This window comes from Cyprinodon variegatus, unplaced genomic scaffold, assembly GCF_000732505.1.
Source record: "Cyprinodon variegatus isolate N-32 unplaced genomic scaffold, C_variegatus-1.0 Scaffold218, whole genome shotgun sequence".
Classification (NCBI taxonomy): domain Eukaryota; kingdom Metazoa; phylum Chordata; class Actinopteri; order Cyprinodontiformes; family Cyprinodontidae; genus Cyprinodon; species Cyprinodon variegatus.
Window position 1 is genome coordinate 736,943 of NW_015150671.1, and position 22,969 is coordinate 759,911.

The 22,969-nt window shown below is 38.6% G+C and overlaps 1 protein-coding gene across 4 annotated transcripts; it reads right to left on the reverse strand.

Annotated features, from left to right (window-relative positions):
* rfx3 (regulatory factor X3) lies at nt 1-22,248 on the reverse strand. Of its 4 annotated transcripts, none has more exons than XM_015380634.1 (17): nt 22,130-22,248; nt 16,187-16,302; nt 16,009-16,097; nt 13,012-13,267; nt 9,461-9,535; nt 9,034-9,215; nt 8,790-8,909; nt 8,582-8,706; nt 7,161-7,276; nt 6,699-6,814; nt 6,441-6,595; nt 6,259-6,356; nt 6,013-6,162; nt 5,718-5,926; nt 5,472-5,625; nt 5,280-5,322; nt 1-3,996 (listed from the first exon to the last, which is right to left on the reverse strand). In XM_015380634.1, the coding sequence occupies exons 2-17, from the start codon at nt 16,295-16,297 to the stop codon at nt 3,716-3,718; spliced, it is 2,280 nt and encodes a 759-aa protein (XP_015236120.1). In that variant the 5' UTR covers nt 16,298-16,302; nt 22,130-22,248; the 3' UTR covers nt 1-3,715. The 4 variants fall into 4 exon arrangements, with proteins under 4 accessions (XP_015236120.1, XP_015236119.1, XP_015236116.1 ...); XM_015380630.1 differs by having other exon boundaries at nt 3,716-3,996; nt 13,012-13,270; XM_015380631.1 differs by having other exon boundaries at nt 3,716-3,996; nt 13,012-13,270; nt 16,187-16,324; nt 22,130-22,209.
* Between the last annotated feature and the right edge of the window lie 721 nt (nt 22,249-22,969).

Below are 22,969 nucleotides of genomic sequence, written 5' to 3' on the forward strand. Positions count from 1 at the left end.
ACTTATAATCCGTAATGAATAAAACTGGAAAGCCAGATCTGAGCTCAGTCAGTTCCAGGATCTGGTCAAATATTTCAAGTCGGCACGATCAGAGTGAGAATTCCAGCATCTTCATTTTCAAATTCCTCCAACAAACAGAACATGGCAGAGTCCGCTGACCCGGTAACATAATGACACAAAGTATTTGCACTTTCCCAACCTAGTCAATGTTGAGGCCCATCTAAGTTGCACAAAAACAAAGAAGTTAAACCACCTGTGCACCGTTAATAACACAAAGATTTGTAATTACAGCAAATACAGCGCTACCCCTCCTTCTCCCTTTTTCTTTTAAAACAATTATTTAACTTACAGATAATACAAAGAATAAACAGAACCAACCAACCTCCTTTCTGTACAGTAGGTTTACGCTTTGCAGTGGGATAACTTCTGATTATCCTCAGATGCCAGTAGAATGCATGTATAAGCACTTTAAACAGAAATGCAATAAATATTAATAAATAAACATTTTTGTGGAGAAATGTTACAGACAAGCATAAAAAAAGAACTGCAAAAATTTCAAATAAACTCCTACATAGAGGATTAATCTCAATCATCCCCCCCGACTCAGAAGGCTATAACAGTTCAAGTATAGTTGTTGTCTAAGGATTCAAAGGGAACAGTGCCTGACAAAAGTATCCATGCCTCTTGAACTTTTTGCATGTTTTGTTACAAACACAAACGTCTTCATTTGAGATTTTATGAAATACAGCAAAAAAAAGAGTAGTGAAGGAGGTCTAAATCTGATATCCATCAATAATAACCTGCTGTGGTTTCTGTTCGGTTCCAAGCAACTGCTGGAGACGTTCATGAACGTGACACGACCTCAATCCCACACAGCTACCAGGTGAAGGCTGCAAGCTTTAGCCAAACGGCTTCCCATTGCCAGGAATGCATTGTGGGATGTGGTAAAGTAAACAAAGGTTGTGCATCTTTTCATTAAGCCCTTTGCATTTCTTGACCAATCTTCTCAACGTCATTTACTATACATTGAACTTAGTGCTCCGACTAATATAATTAAATCTCTGTGCTTTCTACTTGCTCTGAACGCAGCATCTGCTCCCTGGATTTCTATTTGATTCTCCTGCCTTGAACATCTGTCCGATAAACGTTAACATTCCCAAGTGGTTTTCTATGACAATTTTAGGGTTTGCTTAGAGTGCTCTGTTTGACAGAACCCAAACCACCAAATAAAACATCAACTGATTTGAACAAAAAAAATATACGGTAGGTGTAAAAACATTGTGAAATTGGAAAGAGTAAAGGATAAATAACTGCAAACCTATGAAGACATGATCCATGACTAACAGGCTGGCTCAGGAGGAGGAATGATATGTGAAGCAAGTAGAAAGGGAAGCTTTCTACTTGTGCCCATGGACACAGCAGGAAAAATGAGGACATAGTTCATCTTTCTAGTCTATTTAATTGTTGCTGCATCATTGTGTTCAGATACCTTTCCTTTAGCTGAATGATTGGGGCTAAATGCAGGGCAGTCCTGGAACGCCTAGCGACCAGACAGAGGTTTCACTCCCAACAGGACAACCCTAAACATAAAACAAAGCTAAAAATGTTCCAGAATTTAAATCCAAGATGATTAGATCTAGATGTGCAGAGCTGTTAGCTTGAATCTGAATAGACATGTAAAATGAGCAAAAGGAGCTTTTCCAAATAACTGGGCCAAGGAGGGCTGAATAAAAACGTATATGATACCTTTTTCTCTTGATGTTAAAAATCCACAATTAGGCACCAATTTAATAAGGAAAGTGGAATTTGCAGTAGTAAGTTTGCAAAATGTGATAGGAGGAATGAATACTTTTGCAAGGCGCTGTATTCCCCAAGCTGTTCAGATTTCACAGTCAATGACGTAATTACAGATGAGCTACCAAAAAAAACATTCACGTCATAACAATCAGGTCAAACACATTTAAAAAAAAGCAACAAATATATGTAGTGTATCATCACTTTATATACTATACATATATATATATATCTATATATCTTTATATCTCTGAAATATTAGAAAATATCTACTTTTGGTCCACTGTACAAAGATGGTCTCTAAACAGGGAACAAATTAAGCATTTTATGGGCTAAGAACCGAAATCAAAGTACATCAGAGGTGAGAGAAAAGCAATGCAGATTTTCTCTTCGGGTTGAGATTTGTGCAGTACAGTGGTGTGTGTGCATTAAGGTTTGGTGACTGTGCTGCACGCATCAAAAGGGTTGTGGCACCACCGGTTTGAGGTAGGGTGACTGATGGATGTGTTCCCAACACACACACACACACACACACACACACACACAAACACACAGATGAAGGGCGTATGAGCACATAAAAAGCAGAGCGCAGACCCAGGAAAACACAGTCAAAGAGACACACCCACGCAGACACACACTCACTTCATTCGATGACAAAGGCTAAATGCAAGAAGGCAGAGTGAAGGCAGGACGGGGCTAAAACTGTGACTCATAGGTTCAGAAGTTAACAGAAAAAAAAACCCAAAAACAAATGAAGAACTGATGAGCCAGCCCAAATCCAGCCACGAGTCACCAGAAAGCCAAATCTGTGGCTGGGCAACCTCAGTCAGGATTACGCGGACAAGCTGCATTTAAGGATAAGGCACTATGATAAAGCCGAGGTACATTAAATCCCTGACATTCTATTAAGATTTATTTTTTCTTCAATTCTTCGTCACAACATGGCACTGCAGGACAGGGGAACAGCGTCGGGAGGCTCACGCTTAGCTTCCTCTGGTGGTTTATATTTTTGGTCCACTGCACACTTAAGAAATTTCATTAAGTGAGAAACTGCGAAAGCAGGGGAACAACGTCGCTGCCAAGTTTCTTTCAGGATTACATCACCTAAACCACATTACGAAGCATCTAAAAAGGCAAGCATTACATAAAAAAAAAAAAAAAAAAAGATTTTTTTTTTCCTTTTTCTCTTCAATTTCATCCAAAAATCTCATCTGGATACACAAAAGCAGCAGTACAGGTTATATTTTTCCATATCGATAAGAGATGCAAGTGTTTTTGTGCAAGCTTTAAGTACCGCATGACTGTCAAACCGGAGTTTCCCACCTAAACTGACCCTTTGTTTTCTAGCTACATACAATAATCAGAAACATCTCGTTCAATCAGAAGTCTATCAGCATGTTGGTAGAGATCAAAAAAAGACAAAGAAATACCATAAAAACAAACCACAATGATAGCACCATGAGTGGAGTAATATCAATCGAAAAGAAGAGCAAAACTATGTACAACAGATGGAGTTTTTGAATGAGTCAATGCTTTTTGCTCCACTGGGACTAGTGACATGGATTTGAGCTTTGAGACATCAGCAGTTTCAGGGTAAAAAAAATAAAATAAAAACCGTCTGTGTACACAGGCAGAAGCATTTAGTCATGTCTGAAGAGGAAATGTTAAATGGCGCGCTCAAGTCCCTTCTTCCTCCGGTCCCTTCCTCTGACTGAACAAGGTGACTACACATCCAGAATCCAAACAGACAAGGACAGAGCACAACTTGGCTGGAGCGTCACTCCTCCACCCACTAAGCTGGATAGAGCGCAAACAGAGACAAAGCATGTAGAAAAGATGCAGACATCTAGACGCAAAGAGAGAGATGTGAAGAGGGAGACGGTAAAACTAGGCAGACAAGGTGAGCTGTGCCCTTGGACCCTCAAACGGAGGCATATGTGTTGCCTGTGGTGCTGCAATGGCGGATGGTGGGAGTCCCAGCAGAGGACGTTAGGATGTGTTCGGTGTGGTCCTGCAGGGCCTGTGGCAGCGAATGGAGGACGCTCGGCTGGACGACACCCACCACCGGGTGGGGCCCGCCCTCCAGTCCGCCCACCTGGATCACTTGGATTACCTCATGCTCCGGCTTCTCACGCTTGGCGAGGGGTTCTCCAGACTCTTCCGTGTCCTCTTCCAAGTCACTGTCCATCCCGCTAGTTTCATCTAGACAGGAAAGAAAAACTCTCTCAGCTTCAAATTCAGCATTGCTTTTTTGAATCTAATACTTTGTATATAAAATGTCAAAACATAACATGACAGGTTTAAATCAGTGCATCCCTGTTTTTTTTTTTCTTTGTTTACTTATTTATTTTATAACAGTAAAAGTTCAATTCGATTGGCTAGATGGAGTCCAAGAGCAGCAATTTTAAAGCCTTGAAGCAGGTTCTGAATTGGATTTAGATCTTGAGCCCCAAACTGTGATGGTGTAAAAGAGAAATCTAAAAAGCGGATGTATAAAACCATGTGTAGACTTTTACCGCACCCCTTTACTTTATTCATCAATGCCCAGTGTCCGCCTACAAATTAATATGTAAAGTAGTATAAATAGCTGGAAGACACCCAGTGGGTGTTCAGATATCCATGGCAACGGTGCTGCTAGGCTTTCACAGATAGACTTTGTCAACACATCTCAGGGTGATTTATTACAGCGAACAAAAAAAAAAAGGTTAAGAATAATATTTTATAGAATATTATTTAAGATTTTGGCTCTACAAATTTGTCTGAAGTTCAAAAGGCATCTCCTAGCTGCTCATCTGAGCTGCTATTGCAAACAAATTATTAAGATGTAAATATGACCCCTTCTGTTTCTATCTATAGAACCACATTTCATTTTAACCGGCAGGTTTTAGTGCTTTTTAGCTTATTTTATTATGGATTTTAAAAATTTGCAAGGCTGGCTCAAATTCTCATGGCAGGTCAAAAGTTGGGTAGATTGCTGCAAACTTTAAAGCAAAGTTCATTTTCATAAATCCCAGGTTTTGTGTTAAAAATTGGGCTAAATGTTTTTTTTTTTTATGCACAGAAAAGCTTAATATGAGGCCACTGAACTTTGATTGGACGATTCTAACGCAGGAATATGCTTTAAATTAGTTAATTTTGTTGATGCTCTTACTGGGTTTTGAGTAGTCTTGTTGGAAGATATATTTCCATCCCAATATTGAGTTGATTTTTTTTATTTTTTTTTTTCAGACTGGAAGAGTGTTACATTGGTACCGTAAATGGAAATATGTAGGTATCCAATTGTTTGTGCTTCAGAGAAACTTTTAAAACCTTATTTTATCAAAAGTAGCAGTATGTTTGTCTATATATTTTTATGTCTGGAAATCACAGTTTGCTTTTCCGGTTATAATACAGTATTTGTCCTTATCAATATTTCCAGATAATCTTTGCTAAATTTTCACATTAGGAGATTGCACAGAGATGTGAAGGATATTGTTTTGGCTTACCTTTATCAATGCTAGCAAGGGATAAGCTGTGGAGGTTGTCAAACTGAAATATGAGAGTAATACACAGAGGAGATATTAGGGGTTCTTAAAGTTGTATCCAAAATATAAACTAACAAAAACAGAAATAGTTAATCAAAAATTCAACAGAACACATGGGAGTTAAATGGACAGAATCCATCTACTAAACTTTACCTCGCCCATGACTCCAATGGGTGTTTCTCCGGTAGCTTGAGCCACCCGGTGTTCCACAAGGTAAAACATGTACTCATCATACAGCAGGCGAATTAGGTGGAAGGAGCCGAAACTGGCAGCACTACGCAAAGTCAGGTCTCTGATCACCATAGAACTAGATATAAAACAAACCAAATATGAAGGAAAAGTGAGACATGACCAGTGTGCTCATCAATGAGGCTCAGAATGCTTGAACCTTTTCCAGACCTGTAGAAAGACCACTTCAGCAGGAACTGTCGGGCTGCCCTGGGGAAGCTAGGCCGGTGCTCGTAGGGCTTGAGCACCTGGGTAACCACGTTGTCCAGCCATGCTGCCCATTGCTCCAGAGAGCTCTGCTGCTGCAGGGTGGCCTTGAAGTCCTGCTCCAAGTGCTGGACCACTCCCTCGTCACACTGGCATACCCAGGACGCCTGCTCCTGTACAGCACCGGGACGAACAGATCAAGGGGTTAATGCATGGGTGGATAGAAGAGACAAACACCAGCCCTCTGAACTGCTCGGACCTGTACGTTTGCAAAGTCAACGCGGTTGAGATCACTCAGCATCTGGTTGATTTGGGATGTGTTCTGCAACACAGCACGTGCCGCCTGAGCCAGGTGGTTCAACGATGTATATCTGCGCAACGTCTGCGCAAAGGCACTAACAGCGGCAATCTGTGACATGAATGCACACAAGAGCTCAGGTTATAACTACAGACGGCCATGCAATGGATCTAAAGTCCAGGATGTATATATATTTACAAAGAGCACCTTGGTCTGGATCATTCTCTGTGGAATGGCATTCATGGCGTTACTAAGCCAGCCTTCCAGGCTTTTGGCAAAGTTGCGAATGGCTTGAGTCAAGGCACCTGGGAACAAGAGATGAGTCACAATAGTTACTACCTGTCCAGCTTATCAGATAAAGTAGAGTGGTGTCTGTCACTGCTGCTCACTGGGAATGGGTCTCAGGACATCAGGAATTAGGATCTCTACGAGGGCCTGGTACATTAAATGGTCACAGGTGCTCATCCACTTAAGAACAGCCTCGTTCCTGCACAGCGCCAACAGCTGCGCTCGAGGGAGCCGCGCTTCAATCTCACTTATGCTGCTGCAGAGAGAGTAAACCATATTCACAATCATTATTTCCAAATAATATTCTTAACCTTAGATATTTCCTAATGAAGACAATCTCATGAAGAATTGTTGCTCACCTGTTTTCTGTTATAGTGGCGCCCTCTACTGTGTCGGGAGGTGAATAACGCCAGAACGTCTGCCACAGCTTTTCAATTAGACTGAACTGGAGGTTGACTACAACATCCAAGATGGCCTGAAAGACAGCAAGAGAAATAAGGAAATACAATCATAACAAGAAAACATCCAGGCAGCAAAAGCGGTATTTCTAAAATGCTATAACAAAATCTAAAAGATAATATCAATTAAATCAAATTAGTAAAAACCTTTGAAATAATTTAATGACTGTGTTTATGGCTTCATTCGGTTAGGTCCACTTTGTATAAATATAACTACCAAACTGCAGCATTCTGGTACAAAACAAACTAGGAACTTGGACAGATCACATCTATAACAAAGACCATGGCTATCTCTAAATGGGGTCTCATTCTTTGTTGATCTTGCACAAAAACCCCCAAAACAAAAAACCTCCTTTGTCTAACCTCACAGTGCTCTCTGTAAAGGGACTGGAGAGCTTTCACATCCTCTGGACTGATGTTCTCCATATTGCTCTGTCCCAGGTCCAGTTCTACAAAGTCAGGGAGTGCCCGTGATGCATCTGTAAACATAGAATAAGCACTGTCCCAGGTCCAGTTCTACAAAGTCAGGGAGTGCCCGTGATGCATCTGTAAACATAGAATAAGCACTAAATCATCCTAATATAAGTCACATCATAAAGGTATCATACAAATATTTCAATTTAACCTCAGTTTCATAAAAACAGAACAAATTCAGTTGTTATGATTTACTAAATGAAAACAACCAAAAACCTTAAAACGGAGATCATCAGTGAAGGGAAACTTAAAGACTACACTCCTGCTTCTACAGGGTTAGCATTGGAATGATGAAATTAAAAAGCACTACAATTATAAAAGAAAACAATGAATTGGATTAATCGATTATTGAAATAATCATCAACTCATTTACGAATCGAATAATCATTAACTGGAGTATAGAGACTGTAAAATATGCTTTTAGCTGACAGAGCAACCCACTTAGAGCAGTAATTATATCATAATTGTAAAAAAAAAATTATAAACATTTTGCATTTAAGATAAAAATATTTCATATATATAGAACTCCTCAAGTGGAAAAGTTTAAATTTCACCTGGTTTAATAAAAAAAAAAAAAAAAAATCTTCCTCAAAGAACCCTTTACTATCCGATTATTAATTGAAAAAAAAAAGATAGACAGATTAATTAATTTAAAAATAATCGTTAGTTGCAGCCCTAAACAGAACACCAAAGTATTGTGGAGTTAAAGGCGAGGCCATCTGTTTAACAGCTAAACATTGCTCAAGAGGTCGTTAACAGGGTACTGGTCTTAAAGTAAAAAAATAAATAAAAAATAACTGAATGGATGGAATGGTTTAGATAGAGTTGCTTCAGTGTAGTCAAAGAACAAACATTTACTTGATTCAAAAGTACCTGTAAAACTCAATGAACTGAAGCAAACAGTTCACCTGTCTATAGCCTTACAGTTTTTTCAAATTGTGGAGAGGAATATGTCTTTTTTTTAAACTGTTGAAGTTTTTTTTTTTTTTTTTAGACAATCTGGTAAAGAGAAAATTACCTTTTGTCCTGATATTACAGCTTTATTTTAACATTACTCCAAGTCATATTAACCAGATTTGTTTTCATTTTTATTCTTTTAGTTTTGTTAACCTGTACCTACTATTTCTAATGTTGTAAATTAGGTTTATGTTTGTATAAACAGACAGCTTAAGATGATTTCTCCCCTGGAATTAGTAAAATATTTTTTCTAATGCAGTTTAATATAAAGAATTTAAGGCTTGAAAACATCTCTTTTAAATGACTGCTTATGACAATAATATTAAAATGAGTCTAATTGAAAAGCTGCTGACCTAGGAACTGCTGATGGTGCTGGCTCTGTGCAATGACCGTCTGCTCTGCTGCACCAGGGTGGTGCTGCCCCCCACTTGTGTAACCGTCTGCGGAGCCACCGTCAAACTTCTGCACCGGCTTGAACCTAGAGACAACATGGTAAACCTTTTTATCTATAACCACTTGGATTTTTATCACAGCAGGTGCTCTAACACGAGGGCCTCCTACCTCTGCTTCTGCTGAACAGGCTGCTGCCTGAGAGCCATGTACTGCATGTCTTCTTGAAGTCTGTTGAGCGGGGAATCTGGTTTCACACGTATGCCGTAGTAGTGGTATTTTGAGTTCCCTCTGCCAAAAAAACAAAACCAAAAGGTAAATCACTGAAAAAGATTATATGGATACAAAAAAGCCCCAAAAACTGAATAGGTAATATTCCTGGGGAATAAATCCCACCAAGACAAAGATAGCCAACCTTGTCCCGAGGCGCCTCGTACGGAGTCCCATGAAGATGGAGCGAATGAGTTTGCCAAAAGATGCTGCATTTACAGGGTCCAGTTTCTGCTCCTGGCAGTGCCGCAGGTAATGATTGTAGAGGGTGGATCGTGGTAGACTTACTCCCTCTGCTGTTTCGTAATTGTCCAGCAGCCACTGGAGCTAAAAGAAGGACAAAGTGCTTTTAACTCACCGTTGCACGCTAATACACAAAGTTCCTCAGGCTTCATTCTGTGAATCTGATGCCGCAACAATGGCAGTTTTGCCAAAGCATCTAAAGCAGCGTAAAACCGAAAGCACCACATTGAACTTAGATCTACAAAGATGAGAAAAAAGGCAGAACAGCGAAAGGAGGGAGACTTGCAAAAGTTAAGATTAGGGCGACTGCGTTTAGAAAAGCAACTTACATGGCTGTTGAGCAGCGAGCTTCTCTGACTGGATAAACCCTCAGATTTTTGGAGCGTCTCAATCGCCATTTCAATCTGATAAACCACGAAGCACAGGACAACAAAATGTAAGAGGGGGGAGGCGGGGGGAAATCAAAACTAAAGCAAGAAAACTAAGGAGCTCGTTCAAACACATTACTGGCATTAAGCAAAAATACAAAGAGGCTAGGTAAAGATCCCAAAGCAAGCACCACTAATCCCAAGCACAGCAGGAATCCTCGACAATAAAGGAACATTTTTGATTAGGAATGAAGCTGGCGAATAAAAACAATAAACAGGACAGGAAGAGTTTTTAATCAAAAGAAAGATATATTTCTTTTAAATTTAAGGATTTATGGATCAAGATAAAAATCTAATTTAAAGGGTACAAACAGAAAACAACCAAAACAATCAATACTTGCTGTCTAATACAAAATCTGCAATAAAAACACTCTCTGTAGAGGAGGCCTTTAAGTTTGCTGGGGGGGGGTTGGGTTTAACCCCAGCTTTAGGGGGCTGGTGTCCTGCAACCTTTACAAGTTTATCTGCTTTTAAACACACTTGAATCGGATGATTCCAGCTCAGCAAGAGCCTGTTAATCAGCCATCATTCAAAATAAAACTAAGAGAAAGAAGTATGGTAAAGTGGGCACCAATCTAAATACAGGATGTCGGCCCTCGAGGAGGGGAGTTAGACTTAGACTTCCTTTATTGTCATTGCACAAAAAAACTCAAGATGAATCTTGACAACGAAATGTCGATTACTTGGCTAACAGTGTAACAGAGCTAAAACCTTATTCCTGCACAATAAATATGTTTTCTGTAACTAAGAGCTAGCTATATACAGGGTAAAGAAGTATATATATACATATATATTTCACTGAGTTACTGAAGAAGTAACATTAATAAATATTGCACTGAGTTATTGCTAAACGAAACATTAATTTGTAGACAAAACTAAACTAAGGTGTGTTTATTGTCCATGTCCATGAGGGTTGGTACCCTGCAGCATAAAGGGGAGTGCAATCACAATGGCAAGAAGCAAATAGATCAGCAGCGATCTTAAGAAGACAACAGTTTTTGTGTCTTATTATGATGGTAGGTTTAGAATGTCTAAATAAGAGGAATCCACTTTTCCACATAAAGAAAGGATAAAAAAAAAACAACTTAACACTAAATCCTAGGTCAGAATCAGCAATGTTTACTTGCGTTTTCCAACAGCTACAAAAAAAAAGGTAAATATTGCTGAATATTAAACATTAAAGCAATATTACAGCAGTAGTATCCATAATATAAAACAGCCTTTAAAAAAAAAGGAATCGTGACTTCACATTAATCGAATTTTAAAAAGTTGCATTTGAATAAACCACTTCTGTCGTTTAAAAGGATGAGACCCAAGCAGATGCTTGGTCTCATCAGGACAGAAATTTAGTGACATTAGAAATTAGTTATACATCCAATTTGTCTGCACCATCAACACCAAGTCAAATTCCTTGTAAGTGCGAACCTAATTGGCAATAAACTTGATTCTGAAGGCGTAATAAATTGGGTGATTTTGATGTTTTGCTGCCTCAACATTTAACAGTTGAACTTCTATGTATATCAAAGTATTCTAGAGTAACTCATGAGTTAACCTCTAATTATTTGTGCCAAACTTCGTCATGAAAGCAACGCAGTTTAAGAATGATAATCATGCAGAAAAGTTGCCATCGCTAAACGGGGTTCAATAAAAGATATCCAGTTGATTAAAGCACTCCTTTGCACTATTTTCACTCAAAAGGCATTTTTGCCTTTTGTGCTACATGAATATCAAAATTGGAACCTGTGTTTATAGAATGTTGACATTTTACCTACTGTTAAAGACCAGATAACCCTAACCCTAATGTATAATATCTGGGAAATCTGTGTAGTTTAATTGTAAGCTAAATTATGCTTATCCAAGTCCATTCAAGAGTTGTGTAAATGGCTCAAAGTTGCTGCAAGTTAAGCTGGAGGCAGACTACATTAATTTTTGTTTTTACCCATGATTCCCTGTGAGGGGAATGCATGTTAGGCTAAGTCCGCAGGCAAAGAAATGGGGCTGAGCGGATGTGAAAAATGGAGTCTGGAAGTGTGTAAGGAAAACCGAGCAGATGAGAGCAGACCTCAGGCCAACACGTTTGGTTCTCAGTCAAATCTGCATGCAGGTGGGTGTTGAAGACAGATTACAGGCCTATCTCAAAACCCATGCTGCTAAAAGCCAAAGAAAAAGAGGTGCCAGGATATGACACTCCATAATTTTACCTTAAAAATATAAGCAAACAACTACCAAAAATCAACCAATACCAAAAGCTAAAAAATGATCAAAATACGGATCGAGCAATTTAGGATCATTTCCAACAATGGTAAAACATGCTCTAACACGAAGTAAAAATCAGTACTTCATATATGATTTGATTTGTTGACATATATCCAAAAAAAACTATTTTATATATATATATATATAAATCAAATTAATTAAAATAAATTCTCAATTTCTGTTCATGCAAACATTAGTCTGTAGTTTGTTCAACAGAGAAATTCTAGCATGCTTCAATTAAATTAAAGCGCATGTTCAATGTCATTCCACAGCCTTCAGACACAAGAAAATAAATGTCAAAAACTCAACATGAGAATCAAAAAGAAAACCTACAAACAATAGAAATCACATTTAAACTTGAGAAAAATCACTACTGTGATAAACCTAAAGCACTTCAAATGGCATTGTTTTCATTTCAAGGGAAAACAACACAGTGCCCGAGTCCTGAGATGTCATCTTTTACTGCCACCTACAGGTATGTTTGTTTACCCTTTAAACTGTCTCACCAGGCAAGGTTGATGCGTTATCTGAAAGGACTCTGATAACAGTGTAGTGTGTCCCCAGTTTTAAATGTTTGTTTTTGTCGTGAAAAATAATGAGATTCTGCAGTACACTACACAAGTGGTGCTAAAACTTCAGTCATAAGCATTCAAATTATGCCCAAATTAAAATCAGAGCAGTGTGGCTGTGTTGTGTACTTCACTACACCTAACAGGCAATAATAAGGAGTGTTTGCATCTGAAGAGTTTTAATTTTCTAATCATTCTGCCACTTTTTGTCACGTCTTAAAGCCTCATTTCCTTTTCAAAGAAGCTCTTAGGAACATTTTTATAGCAGATCATTATATGACGTGTAATTCACTAAAAATGTTAACACCCTGGGATAAAGTACACTTTAAACAAATATAAAGGAGCTAAATGACTCAAATGTTTAGTTTCAGTATGAACTGCGATTTCCAAGATTGTTGAACGACTATGGATTCAATTAGAAAAACAGTCTGCTACAGAATACTAGACAATCTACACTGACATGGGGCAAAAAAAGCTTTATCAAAAGCAATTTTTCCCTATAAAGTAAGATATGAATGTTGATCTACAGACATACATACAGTAATACAACCTCAGAAAAGCATACAAAACGTAACAAAAGTGCACAAATGTTAAAGCCAAGGGCCATTTATCCACTATGATACTTACAGTGGCTGGAGAGGCTCGTGCGGTCGGGGTGGCAGGATGGGGTCCAGCATTATCCATCAGGTACGCCCCAGAACTGCTGCTGATTACCTGACCCCCTGCCATACCCATGCTCATCCCTCCAGTGCTCCCTCCTCCATTGTTGGTTATTCCATGAGACGTCACCACAGCAGATACTTGCGATGAGCTGCCCTGTGTGTCGAAGTAGCTTCCTCCGCTGTTCTGACTGTAGAGCTGCGGCTCAGAGTATGTGTAGGTCCTTCTGTTCAGAGGAGAGGTCAGAAGTCAGATAAAGAAATCATTATGAGGACTACTCAGAGCACAAACACACTGGTAAGTAATGATGGGCTTTTCAAACATGATGTTTACACAATTCATAAGTTTATACTCTGGGTATTGACCATTCCTTTAATGCTCGTACTTCTATACATAAAGGTACTGGCTAAGGAGGTCGTGTGTGTCTGTTGTACTTGCAGCTCAGTGAGAACATGATTTGATGTTTTACTGGTAAAGGGAAAACTTTGATTTAAAGTTAGGACCTTTTCTGTTCCTGGGTTTTTGGGGGCTGTGGGTTAGGCTTAGCACAAAGGTGTGAATTGGCTAATAGAAAGGTCTGAAAATGAATGGAAATCAATAAATGTCAAGGCAAGGTCCTCAGTAGATATTTAAAACAGATGTGTGTACGTGTGTCACTGTGTATCTATAGGGACAGTATAAGGTCAATTTCCCAAGTCAATGAAAAAGTAAACCATCCCAACAATATGATGCCATCACTATCATGCCTATTGATAAGAAATGAGTACTTAAAGATGTAATCCAAAATCTGGCCAGGCCACAAATCCTCTACATGTTTGCCATTTTTTTTGGAAAGGACAGATTTTTGTAGAGGACAACTAATACATGTTCTGGTTATTGGCAAAGGCATTTTGTTCCTCTGGATTTCATTAGAGTTTCAGGATTAAAAAGGTCATGCCAGACTTCTGAAATTTTTATAAGATAAAAAAAAGAAAGAAAAGAATATGATTCCAGGATACAAAGACGAACACCTTTGAGTCAGTCTCTCACACAAAATAATTTTAACATGTTGCTGTAACTTCATGCAATTAAATTCTACAAGGGATGAAAAAGCTTTTAAAAGGCATTACATGTAACAATTATTACAAACAGATTTCTCTATCAAAGGAGTCATCACCTGAAAATCAGACCTTTTCATGTTAAAGAGTGTGTTGGGGTTTGTTAAAAGGTACTGCTGCTGGTAAATCTGGAGTGTGAGGGTGGCTCAGTTATTACATGTGAGCTCGTTGTTTAAAGTAGAACAGCCCGGTAAAGCCTTCTGTCCATAAAGTACGATTCTGGTCCTCCTGGTGGATTAAGCACGACGTACACTGTGTGATTTTCGGGCCGATTTTCCAGTCGTGTGACAATCTTTGGATTGGGCCGATTTTCAGTCTGATCGTGAGTCGTGTAGTGTACAGGGGGTAACGAGGGGCGATCAGCCTCTCACAACCACCTTCCAATCAGGAATCGTGAGGTCGGGAGGAAATCAAACATGTTTGACCATCGTAGGCAAATCACTCAGTGCGCAAACAAGAATTCTTCTGTAAATACATCAGCACGACAGGGATGCAATGAGTGAAATGCACTTTTGTCTGTAAAATTGACAGACCGTAGTAGCCATGTTTGCTCAGCAATGTCTTTTTTTAAAATACGTCGTCACCTTTTCTTTTTAGAGCTTTCAGCACAAAATTGCTTAACATTCCCCTTCTATTTGTTTGGCCTCCAGATAGACGAGTCAAAGCAGCTCCATCTCACTGCAAAGCTCAGTCCGAGGTGTTTTTTTGTCATACAGTGTGAGCAGGTAGATCACATGAGGGCGTTGGGCCGAACATAAATCCTGAGCTGTGAACTCACACTGTACAACTAGCCCCAGGGTTTAGTCGTACAGTATGAGCAGTAGCTGCGTGCAACGACTGAAAATAAATAAAAAAATAAATAAAAAAATAAATAAATAAAAAATCGCACAGTATATGCCCGGCTTTAACGTCATTCCTGGATGGGTGTTAGTATTAGCCTAACTTTCTATCAGCACTCCCGTCTCTATTCCATCAAAAGGGACGATTTAAAAAAAATCAGGGAATCACCTGCAGGCAGTCGGTAAGTGTTACTGCTTGTGGAATGTTTTATGTATTGTGTAAGAGAGCAAGAAACAATCATGGCAAACTGCTAATGTTGCTAACGCTACATCCACATGAATCTGCATACAGACAATTCAGATTCTTATGTTTACCTCAGGAACGCAAAAACAATAATAAAAAAGGGTCCAATGAACTTTATAAATTTGTTCTCCTAAAAATGTTTAAATATGAATTTCAGGTCAAATTCAGAAAGACTATATCAGAAAAATACCTGGTTATGACTCCTTTAAAAGAAATTCTGCTTCATATAATGTCTCCATCACTGTGGCTGTCCAAGAAGCTAGAGCAGACACAAAACCTCTTACAGGTGATGTAATATCAGGAGTGCATGCCTTAAAGGAGCTATACAGTATATTATGTTGACATTAGTCTAGAGCTTGTCTATCACCCACCAGCTCCCCTAACACAAGTCCATTTCTTTCTGTATTTGTGCACACTTTAATGTGTGTGCTTTTATCTCAGGAGAACAAACACAGATTGGACCTGTTTGCAGAGTATGTGTGTAACTTTGTTTCTCAGACGAAGGGGACTTTTTTTTTCTTTTTAAATAAAACCGTCACTTCAAGAAGAAAAAAAGAACTGGTCAATTTCTGGTCATGTTCAGGGCACTGAGTACAATAAGACATATGACTAAATCTTTCACAAAGGGTTAGATTGAACAAAAGACAACTGTGCTTGTCTACAACATTGTGTGCTTGTTACATAAATGATCGTTTGAAGGGACTTAAAAGAGGGAAAGTCGGGGCTAAAGGGTTGACAATTTCAAAGTTGTGCAAGAGCAGAGCTGGAAAACACCTCCACTCACATGTTGCCGTTGGTATAGACGCCACTATTTTCCTCCACATACTGCACCTGTGCTGGGTAAACGTGCTGAACCTGTTGAACAGTCTGCGCCTGGTGGAATAAGATGCAAAAATTGAAATTGCTCAAACTATTTTCTAAGCAACAACAAAAAAAAGGGTGCAAATCAAGCCAGGGTTTACCTGCTGCTGCTGAACAGGCACCTGCTGGGTGGAGCCGGCAGGCTGGACAGGCACGGCGGTCTGAAGAGGGACAGTGGAGGTGGAGTCAGCGCCTGCTTCAGGGGTCTGCATGGCGCCTGAATGAAAGAGAAAACATTCCTATAAGACAGATAACAGCGTCAGGAACTGAAACCTCACAACTATTGACCAGATGAATCGACAGCATCACATAATAAAAACAAAACAAAAAGCAAACAAATAATACTCTTATTGCAATAAACCTCTGATTCTTTAACCTAAGAAAACTAATCTTCACAACTTTTTCCAGCTGCTTTTCAAAGACTTCATTTGAAAGTTCTGGTTTTACACAAGCTGGATAAGCAGTCATCAAATCCTAGACTTCAATACCAAAAGAAATACAAACTGAATGCTTCATGAACTTGCCTTCACTAAAGGTCAGACCTGTAAGGCATTACATAAGAAAATGCATGAATTCAGCAGTTATCCACGTTTGAGTTTGTTCAGGATGTCTAAATGGGAGTTTAATCTTGGGAGAGCAGGAAACACGAGGTGTCACCATAAAGATATTTGTCTATTTTGCCGAAATCAATGCCAGTAAAAGGCTGCTTGGGTCAACTGTACCCAAACACCTGTCTCTGCCCCAAGGTACGCAATGTACTCAGGGACTCATGCATCACTGACACATGGTCTTGTCTCTACATCTGCAGCCATAAAACAAGTTAATATTTAACCAACTCTAAATAGATGCTGCTTCTCTTTCCGCTGCCTCTCCACGCTTTCACAAGCTCAACATCACTTCTGACAAAAGACCCTGAATGTCAGAGGAAAACTCTGAGCCATTTGTAAGTTCTACACATAAAAATAGATGTTGGTCTTCTAATTACTTCTCCGTCTACAGCAAGTGAAGAACACATCTACAGGGAAGGACCAGAGGACACACTTAAGGTTAACCCATGTTTGTGAGTTAATAATAGTGTCGCTGCCATCACCCATTCCTTCCAGGGAAAGGCCACATCACAGTTTCCATGAGCAAGCCTCTCTTGGTTAATTAAGCTGGTTCTCCTTAGAGCTTCAAATCACTCCAGGGGACAGCTTGCCCCTTTCCATTACCTTCACAACGGCACCAGCTAGTTTTTGCAGCCATTAACTTTGTGTTGAGAAAGTAACATTATAACTATGTGCAACCTGAAAGCAAGTCGCTCACAAAAAAGGGAGGGAAAAAAAACCCAAAACATTTCTTTAGACAAGATAAAATGATGGACTGAATGCAGATTTCTTTGGTTATATAAAGCACAGACTAGCAGCCCTTTCCCAGCCCCAACCTGTTGCTGCACACAACCGGCCAGCTGGCTAAAAGATGGATTCTAAAAATAAAAAAGTATTATATTATTACATTTCATCATCACTCTGAGACCCATTAAAAAAGTATTGAAATGTAATTCAACTGGCTGAATGTATTGCTGCTCACCAGACTGTTAATAAATGATTTAAAGCATGAACTAATACAGCCTACCATATTGTCAGAATTTCTGTGCAATATCAATATTAGACACTAGAGGAGCACAACAGATCAAATCACAGCTGCAAAATAACAAGTCTTTGACTTCCATTCATTTGATAGGATATTGTCCTTTGAGCGCCATGCATGTAAATTTTACTAGTAAAGCTTAAGTACGTAAAGCTCGGACAGTTGTGATGCAATAACTAAGGGAAATGGCAAATGAAAAAAAAACAAAACAAAAGAAACTTGTGTTAATTATTCGACATTCTCAATAAAATAAAACAACTTTTTGTTGTCCTGGTTTGGTTCATCATGTTTAAACCTTTTTTTTTCTAAAATCCTTTCTGACTGTTACAATTAACATGTGAGTTCACTCTTAAAACTCTAGGAATATCTGTTTAAATCTTTGCGTAAACACGTTGTATATGTATGTAAATATATATGCATGTAAAAATCAAAAATTTTTTTGGGAGAAGCAGCAAATACCAGGCCAACTAGATGAAAAAAAAAATGTAAAACTTGGGCTAATGTCTATTGTCAATATTAACAGCACTGTTATGACCAATATTTAAATTATAAAGCTATTATATTCCTACCCTTTAAACACCAGAAAAAAGCCCATACCGGTAAAATTGCTTCCCAGTTGAATACACCACAATCCTGCTGCATTACAATCATTGTTACATCACCAAACAAATCAAACATGGCCAGCCCCCTCCCCCTACTCAAACACAAAAGGCAACAAAATGGAGATAAACAGCAGTTTTAAGTCAGCCCAGTTTTACCTTTTTGACCATTACCAATACTAATGCAGATATTGTTAATCCCATCAGAAACCTGAACTGGCAGATGACTACAACAGGACACCTCTTGCTGTGGGATGTTTCTATTCTGCTCTCTCTTCAATAAATGAATCAAAAACAGGAATGATTGATGTAAACTTCTTTGCACCAAAGAAAGAAATCTGATAGATATGGAGGATATGCTTTAATGCACAAATAGAGGTACTCTTGCAAGTCCTGCATTTAAAACTTCAATAAACTGTAATTTTTTGGTATGTTTTATGGGAGCCATTGGAGATAAAAGAAAAAAAAAGGGAAGATGCAATCAGCAGGTCAGGCCAGGATAAGCCTGATCACTGTATCTCCTATTGTTTACTCAAAGTTATCAAACCCTGGGTAAACATTTCCCAGACCGTTTCCAGGCAGACAATCATATGGCCGTTAAAGAACTGTTAGAATATAGTTTATAGAAGACCCTACTACTGTAGATCAATATTATATTTCTTTTTACCTTATAACATGTTACACTTAATTTCCAACCTGTAACCCAGACCTCACAGCATCCTGATACAAAGGAGGGAAAAACTGGAAATCTAAAGCACATGGCCCCAGCCGAGTCCACCTAATTGAGAAAAGGAGCCCCTGCATCACAGCACACCCTTGTTGCCTCACCTCAACCCCCTTCACACAGACATGCACACACACACACCTCCTGCCACACCATTCAGGCACTCCCTTGTGGCCCACTTAAATGCTGTGCTCCAGCGAGCAAGTGCAAGCCCTACAAAGACTCAGAGGAACAAAAGCCACCAAGGAGCGCAGCATTTTGCCCTGAGTTTCTTCCCTTCAATTTCTCCTGCATACATCCCGGCCTAAAAAAAAAAAATTAAACGTGGAGCACAAAAGGTTCACAGTCACAGGTACCAGAAAATTCAAAGGACTACAATTTGCCTAAGTAATGATCACGCATGACAAAGTTGGGGAGTAATGAGTAGAGCCAAGACATGTGAGTAAGTGAACAAGACTGTAGGCCTAAGAGACATGTTCCTCTCTCCCCACCCCAACGCACACACAATGACTTGATCAGGTGTTTGTATAGCAGGAAAGCAGGTGGAGGGAGATGTAATTTGGAGCTAAGGAGGAGAAGGGTATGCAAAGAAGTGTTTGTTTTGATGGGGGTTTGAAAATTGCAAAGAAACCTGGAAGTAAGTGACAATGTTAGGAATCTCAATGGGATTTTAATGTATGAAACTGGATGAAGTATAAGTGACTGGGTCAAAAAAAAAAAAAAAAACAGATTTAAATCAGATCTGGTGTGTGGAACAGTCAAAAGTCTAAAAGAGTTTGTTCCAGTTTAAAAAAAAAACATCATAAAGGCGTCTGTCACTGCAGAACTTACAGACGGTTAATATACATTTTTTGTATTAGAAATCTACATAAAAGCAAGGAAGGCTGTGGAAATTTACAAAGCAAATATGCAGTGAGGCCATGAAAATGGCTGGTGGAATAATTGAATTAATCAGGCCCTCTTTAAGTGATTGGAAATGCAACAGGATCCAGGCACCAGGTGGCACAGCACTATTTCTGCCCTCCTGGACTACAGGTAAGTGGTAACACGATCTGATAACTGGCAGTTCCTAACATCCTGTTTTGTTTGTGTATGTGGTCAGGGGGGGGGTGACCCAATTTAGCTAAAGTAGATGTCAACAAATAAAAATCATTTTCTTGCACATCGTGACTGGGTTATGAATCATTAGGTCCAACCAATCAGGTGTTTCTGCAACAATGAGCAGAAACACGATTCACATCTGAGACGATAATTACTTGTTCTTTGTTTACTGTTAAATAACTCTTCTGTTCTGTTGAGGACAGATTAAAGTAAATTGGGACGATCTGGAGTCTCCCACTAGTAGAGGCGCACCTGCTCTCTCTGTCCTTCCCCTCTTCTCAAGACGCACACACACACGAGCATGTTTTCCTTCCTAATGGGAATCAGAGGGTTGAACAGGTGAACAATAGACCCAGTGGACTCGTGCAAGAGTAAATGTGATGCAACACTAAGAAACTTGCTTTAGATAAAAAAAAAACAAATAAAAGTTTTAATAAAATAAAAAGTAGAAATCAGATTTTAATATATCACTTAAGGGTTAAGAAAAACTTTAATTCAAATGATATATGCTCTTAACAATAGTAATAATGATGCTTTTTAAACAGAAGATGGTAGTTATCTAGGCCTAAAAACAGTATGTTCAAAGTTTTAAACATGAAGTCCTAAAACAGATTTAGTTACTCGTTAACTTTGAATACTTGTATATATAATCGTTTTTTTCCATCATTTTTTAATGCAGATTCTTTAGGAATAATTGTAATTATTGTTGAAGTTACTGTATAATTTGTTTAAGTAATAAGCAACCCTTGCAAAAAACAAAACAAAAAAATATAGTAAAGTTTTGGATGGAAAACAGTTATCCGATTGCTGACTAAAACTAGTTGCAATGCAGGGATAAACTTTTCCAGCCCATTTTATATTTTTGTTTCTTTTAATTCTGTTCCAATGATTTAGATTTGACCAATTACTAAAAAAATAAAAATAATAAAGTGAAACTTTAGTTATTTTTAAGTTCTATTGTCTTTTCTAGGTAACTAACAATAGTTATTTTTGTGCTATAAATAGCAGTTAAATTAAATTATTTAGTAACCTTTAATTTTTGCAGGATAAAATCTGAGATTTTCTGTAATTAAATGAATCTGTTTTCCAAATGAGGAAACCATTTATTCATCTATAAAAAGTTGGTTGATTTCTATAGTAAGAGTATAAAATATTGCATACATAAATTGAAATGAGATTTATGTTCAGCTACAGCACTATAATAAGGTTGGATAGTAATTTTGCTTGTTTGTGGATAAATAACTAAATTTAGGATGAATTTCTTATTCACTAAAAGACAAATCTGACCAAATGTTAATTAATTAGGTCTTATTTTCCTTCAGCCTGGCCCCATGTTATCACAAAGCTTATCACAGCCATCTGATTCCACAAAGAGGGCAGATGGAGAGCTAGCGAAGCTATCGAGCTGCCTAAGACAAAAGGGAAAGTAATGGCTTAGCTATTGTCAACCAGTTAGTGAAAGCAAGCTTAGCTCAAATGACTTTCCTTGTAGTGATTTTGCACGGCAACCAAAACTCAAAAAACACCCTAAAACTTAAACTTAAGCTCTCGCCGCAGCATTAGCCCCCAAAATGGAATACCCAACAGGCATTGTGAGGGGAGGCATCGCTGGCGTTAGCAGCCTAGCAACAACAGACACCTGCTCCAGCTGACCAGTTAGCATCATTCACTAGCCCGAGAAAGCTGCTACCGCTCAGCGTGGCAACTTCAAACAGAAATACACACGTTAAAATGTTAACATTTAAACTCCCCGCGAGCCCGCGTATGTAGTTTCCGCTCTCCTGCCGTTGTTGTTATCTACAGTGAATCTTAGCAAGTATGCTAACACGTTACAAAGAAACACCCTCGGCTAGCAAAGTACCCCGGCTATTATCCAGCAGCAGACAAAACACAAACCAGAGGCGCTTAAAAAAAAAAAAAAAAAGCAGTGACGGGACAAACCAGTTGCTTTCCGGCTTAGAAACAAATAAACGAATTAGTTTAAAGCAAACCTGAGCTGCGGACTGGTTGATGAAGATGAGGATGGTGGAGGAGGTGGTAATGATGGAGCGAGAGGTTGTTGTTGGTGGGTTACAGTCGCCAGGACTACGGGACTATGGCGTTGCCTCACTGGGCAACAGTTGCTATAAAACTCATCGGCTGCGCGCAACCTTACCAGGCAGGTGGGAGGGGTTTTAGGCGCACCCATAGGCTAAATACATCTATATGTATGTATGTATTAATTTAAGTAAACGTGGTATTCTCTGAAAAATACAAAATACTATGCGAATCGCAAGGTTTAGTCGGATTTAACTTACTTAGACATTAATTATGTTCAAAATATTTCAAAAAAATAAACAGTAAAGATTAGAATATTTCTTTAATTTGGCAAAGAGGCTTATGTAAGTAATCAATTATAATCGTTTTTTCTATTCCTTATTTTAATACATTGGCTTTCTGCTCCAGTTATCCATAAGTATTATTATTATTAACAATTATTATTATTATTAAGAGAAAATAATTTTTTTTATTGCTTCTTCAACATTTAAAATGAATAATATACCAATAGATAAAATGTTTAGCATCATAGGTGAGGTCTTATAGAAGACATTAGTGGTTCATAAATCCCAGCATCCACAGCTGGAATTGGGATACCTGTTGACTGGAAAACCATTTTATAGAAAACTGATGAGAAAATAAAAATGCATTTGAACTTTTTCTTTACAGCACAAATTCCAATCAACTGGTAAACCACGGTGGGGGTAGAATCATGCTGTGGAGATTGTTTTTTGTTTTGTTAGGTACAGGGAAGCTTGTCGGAGATAATGAGAAGATCTGGACAGTTACACCTC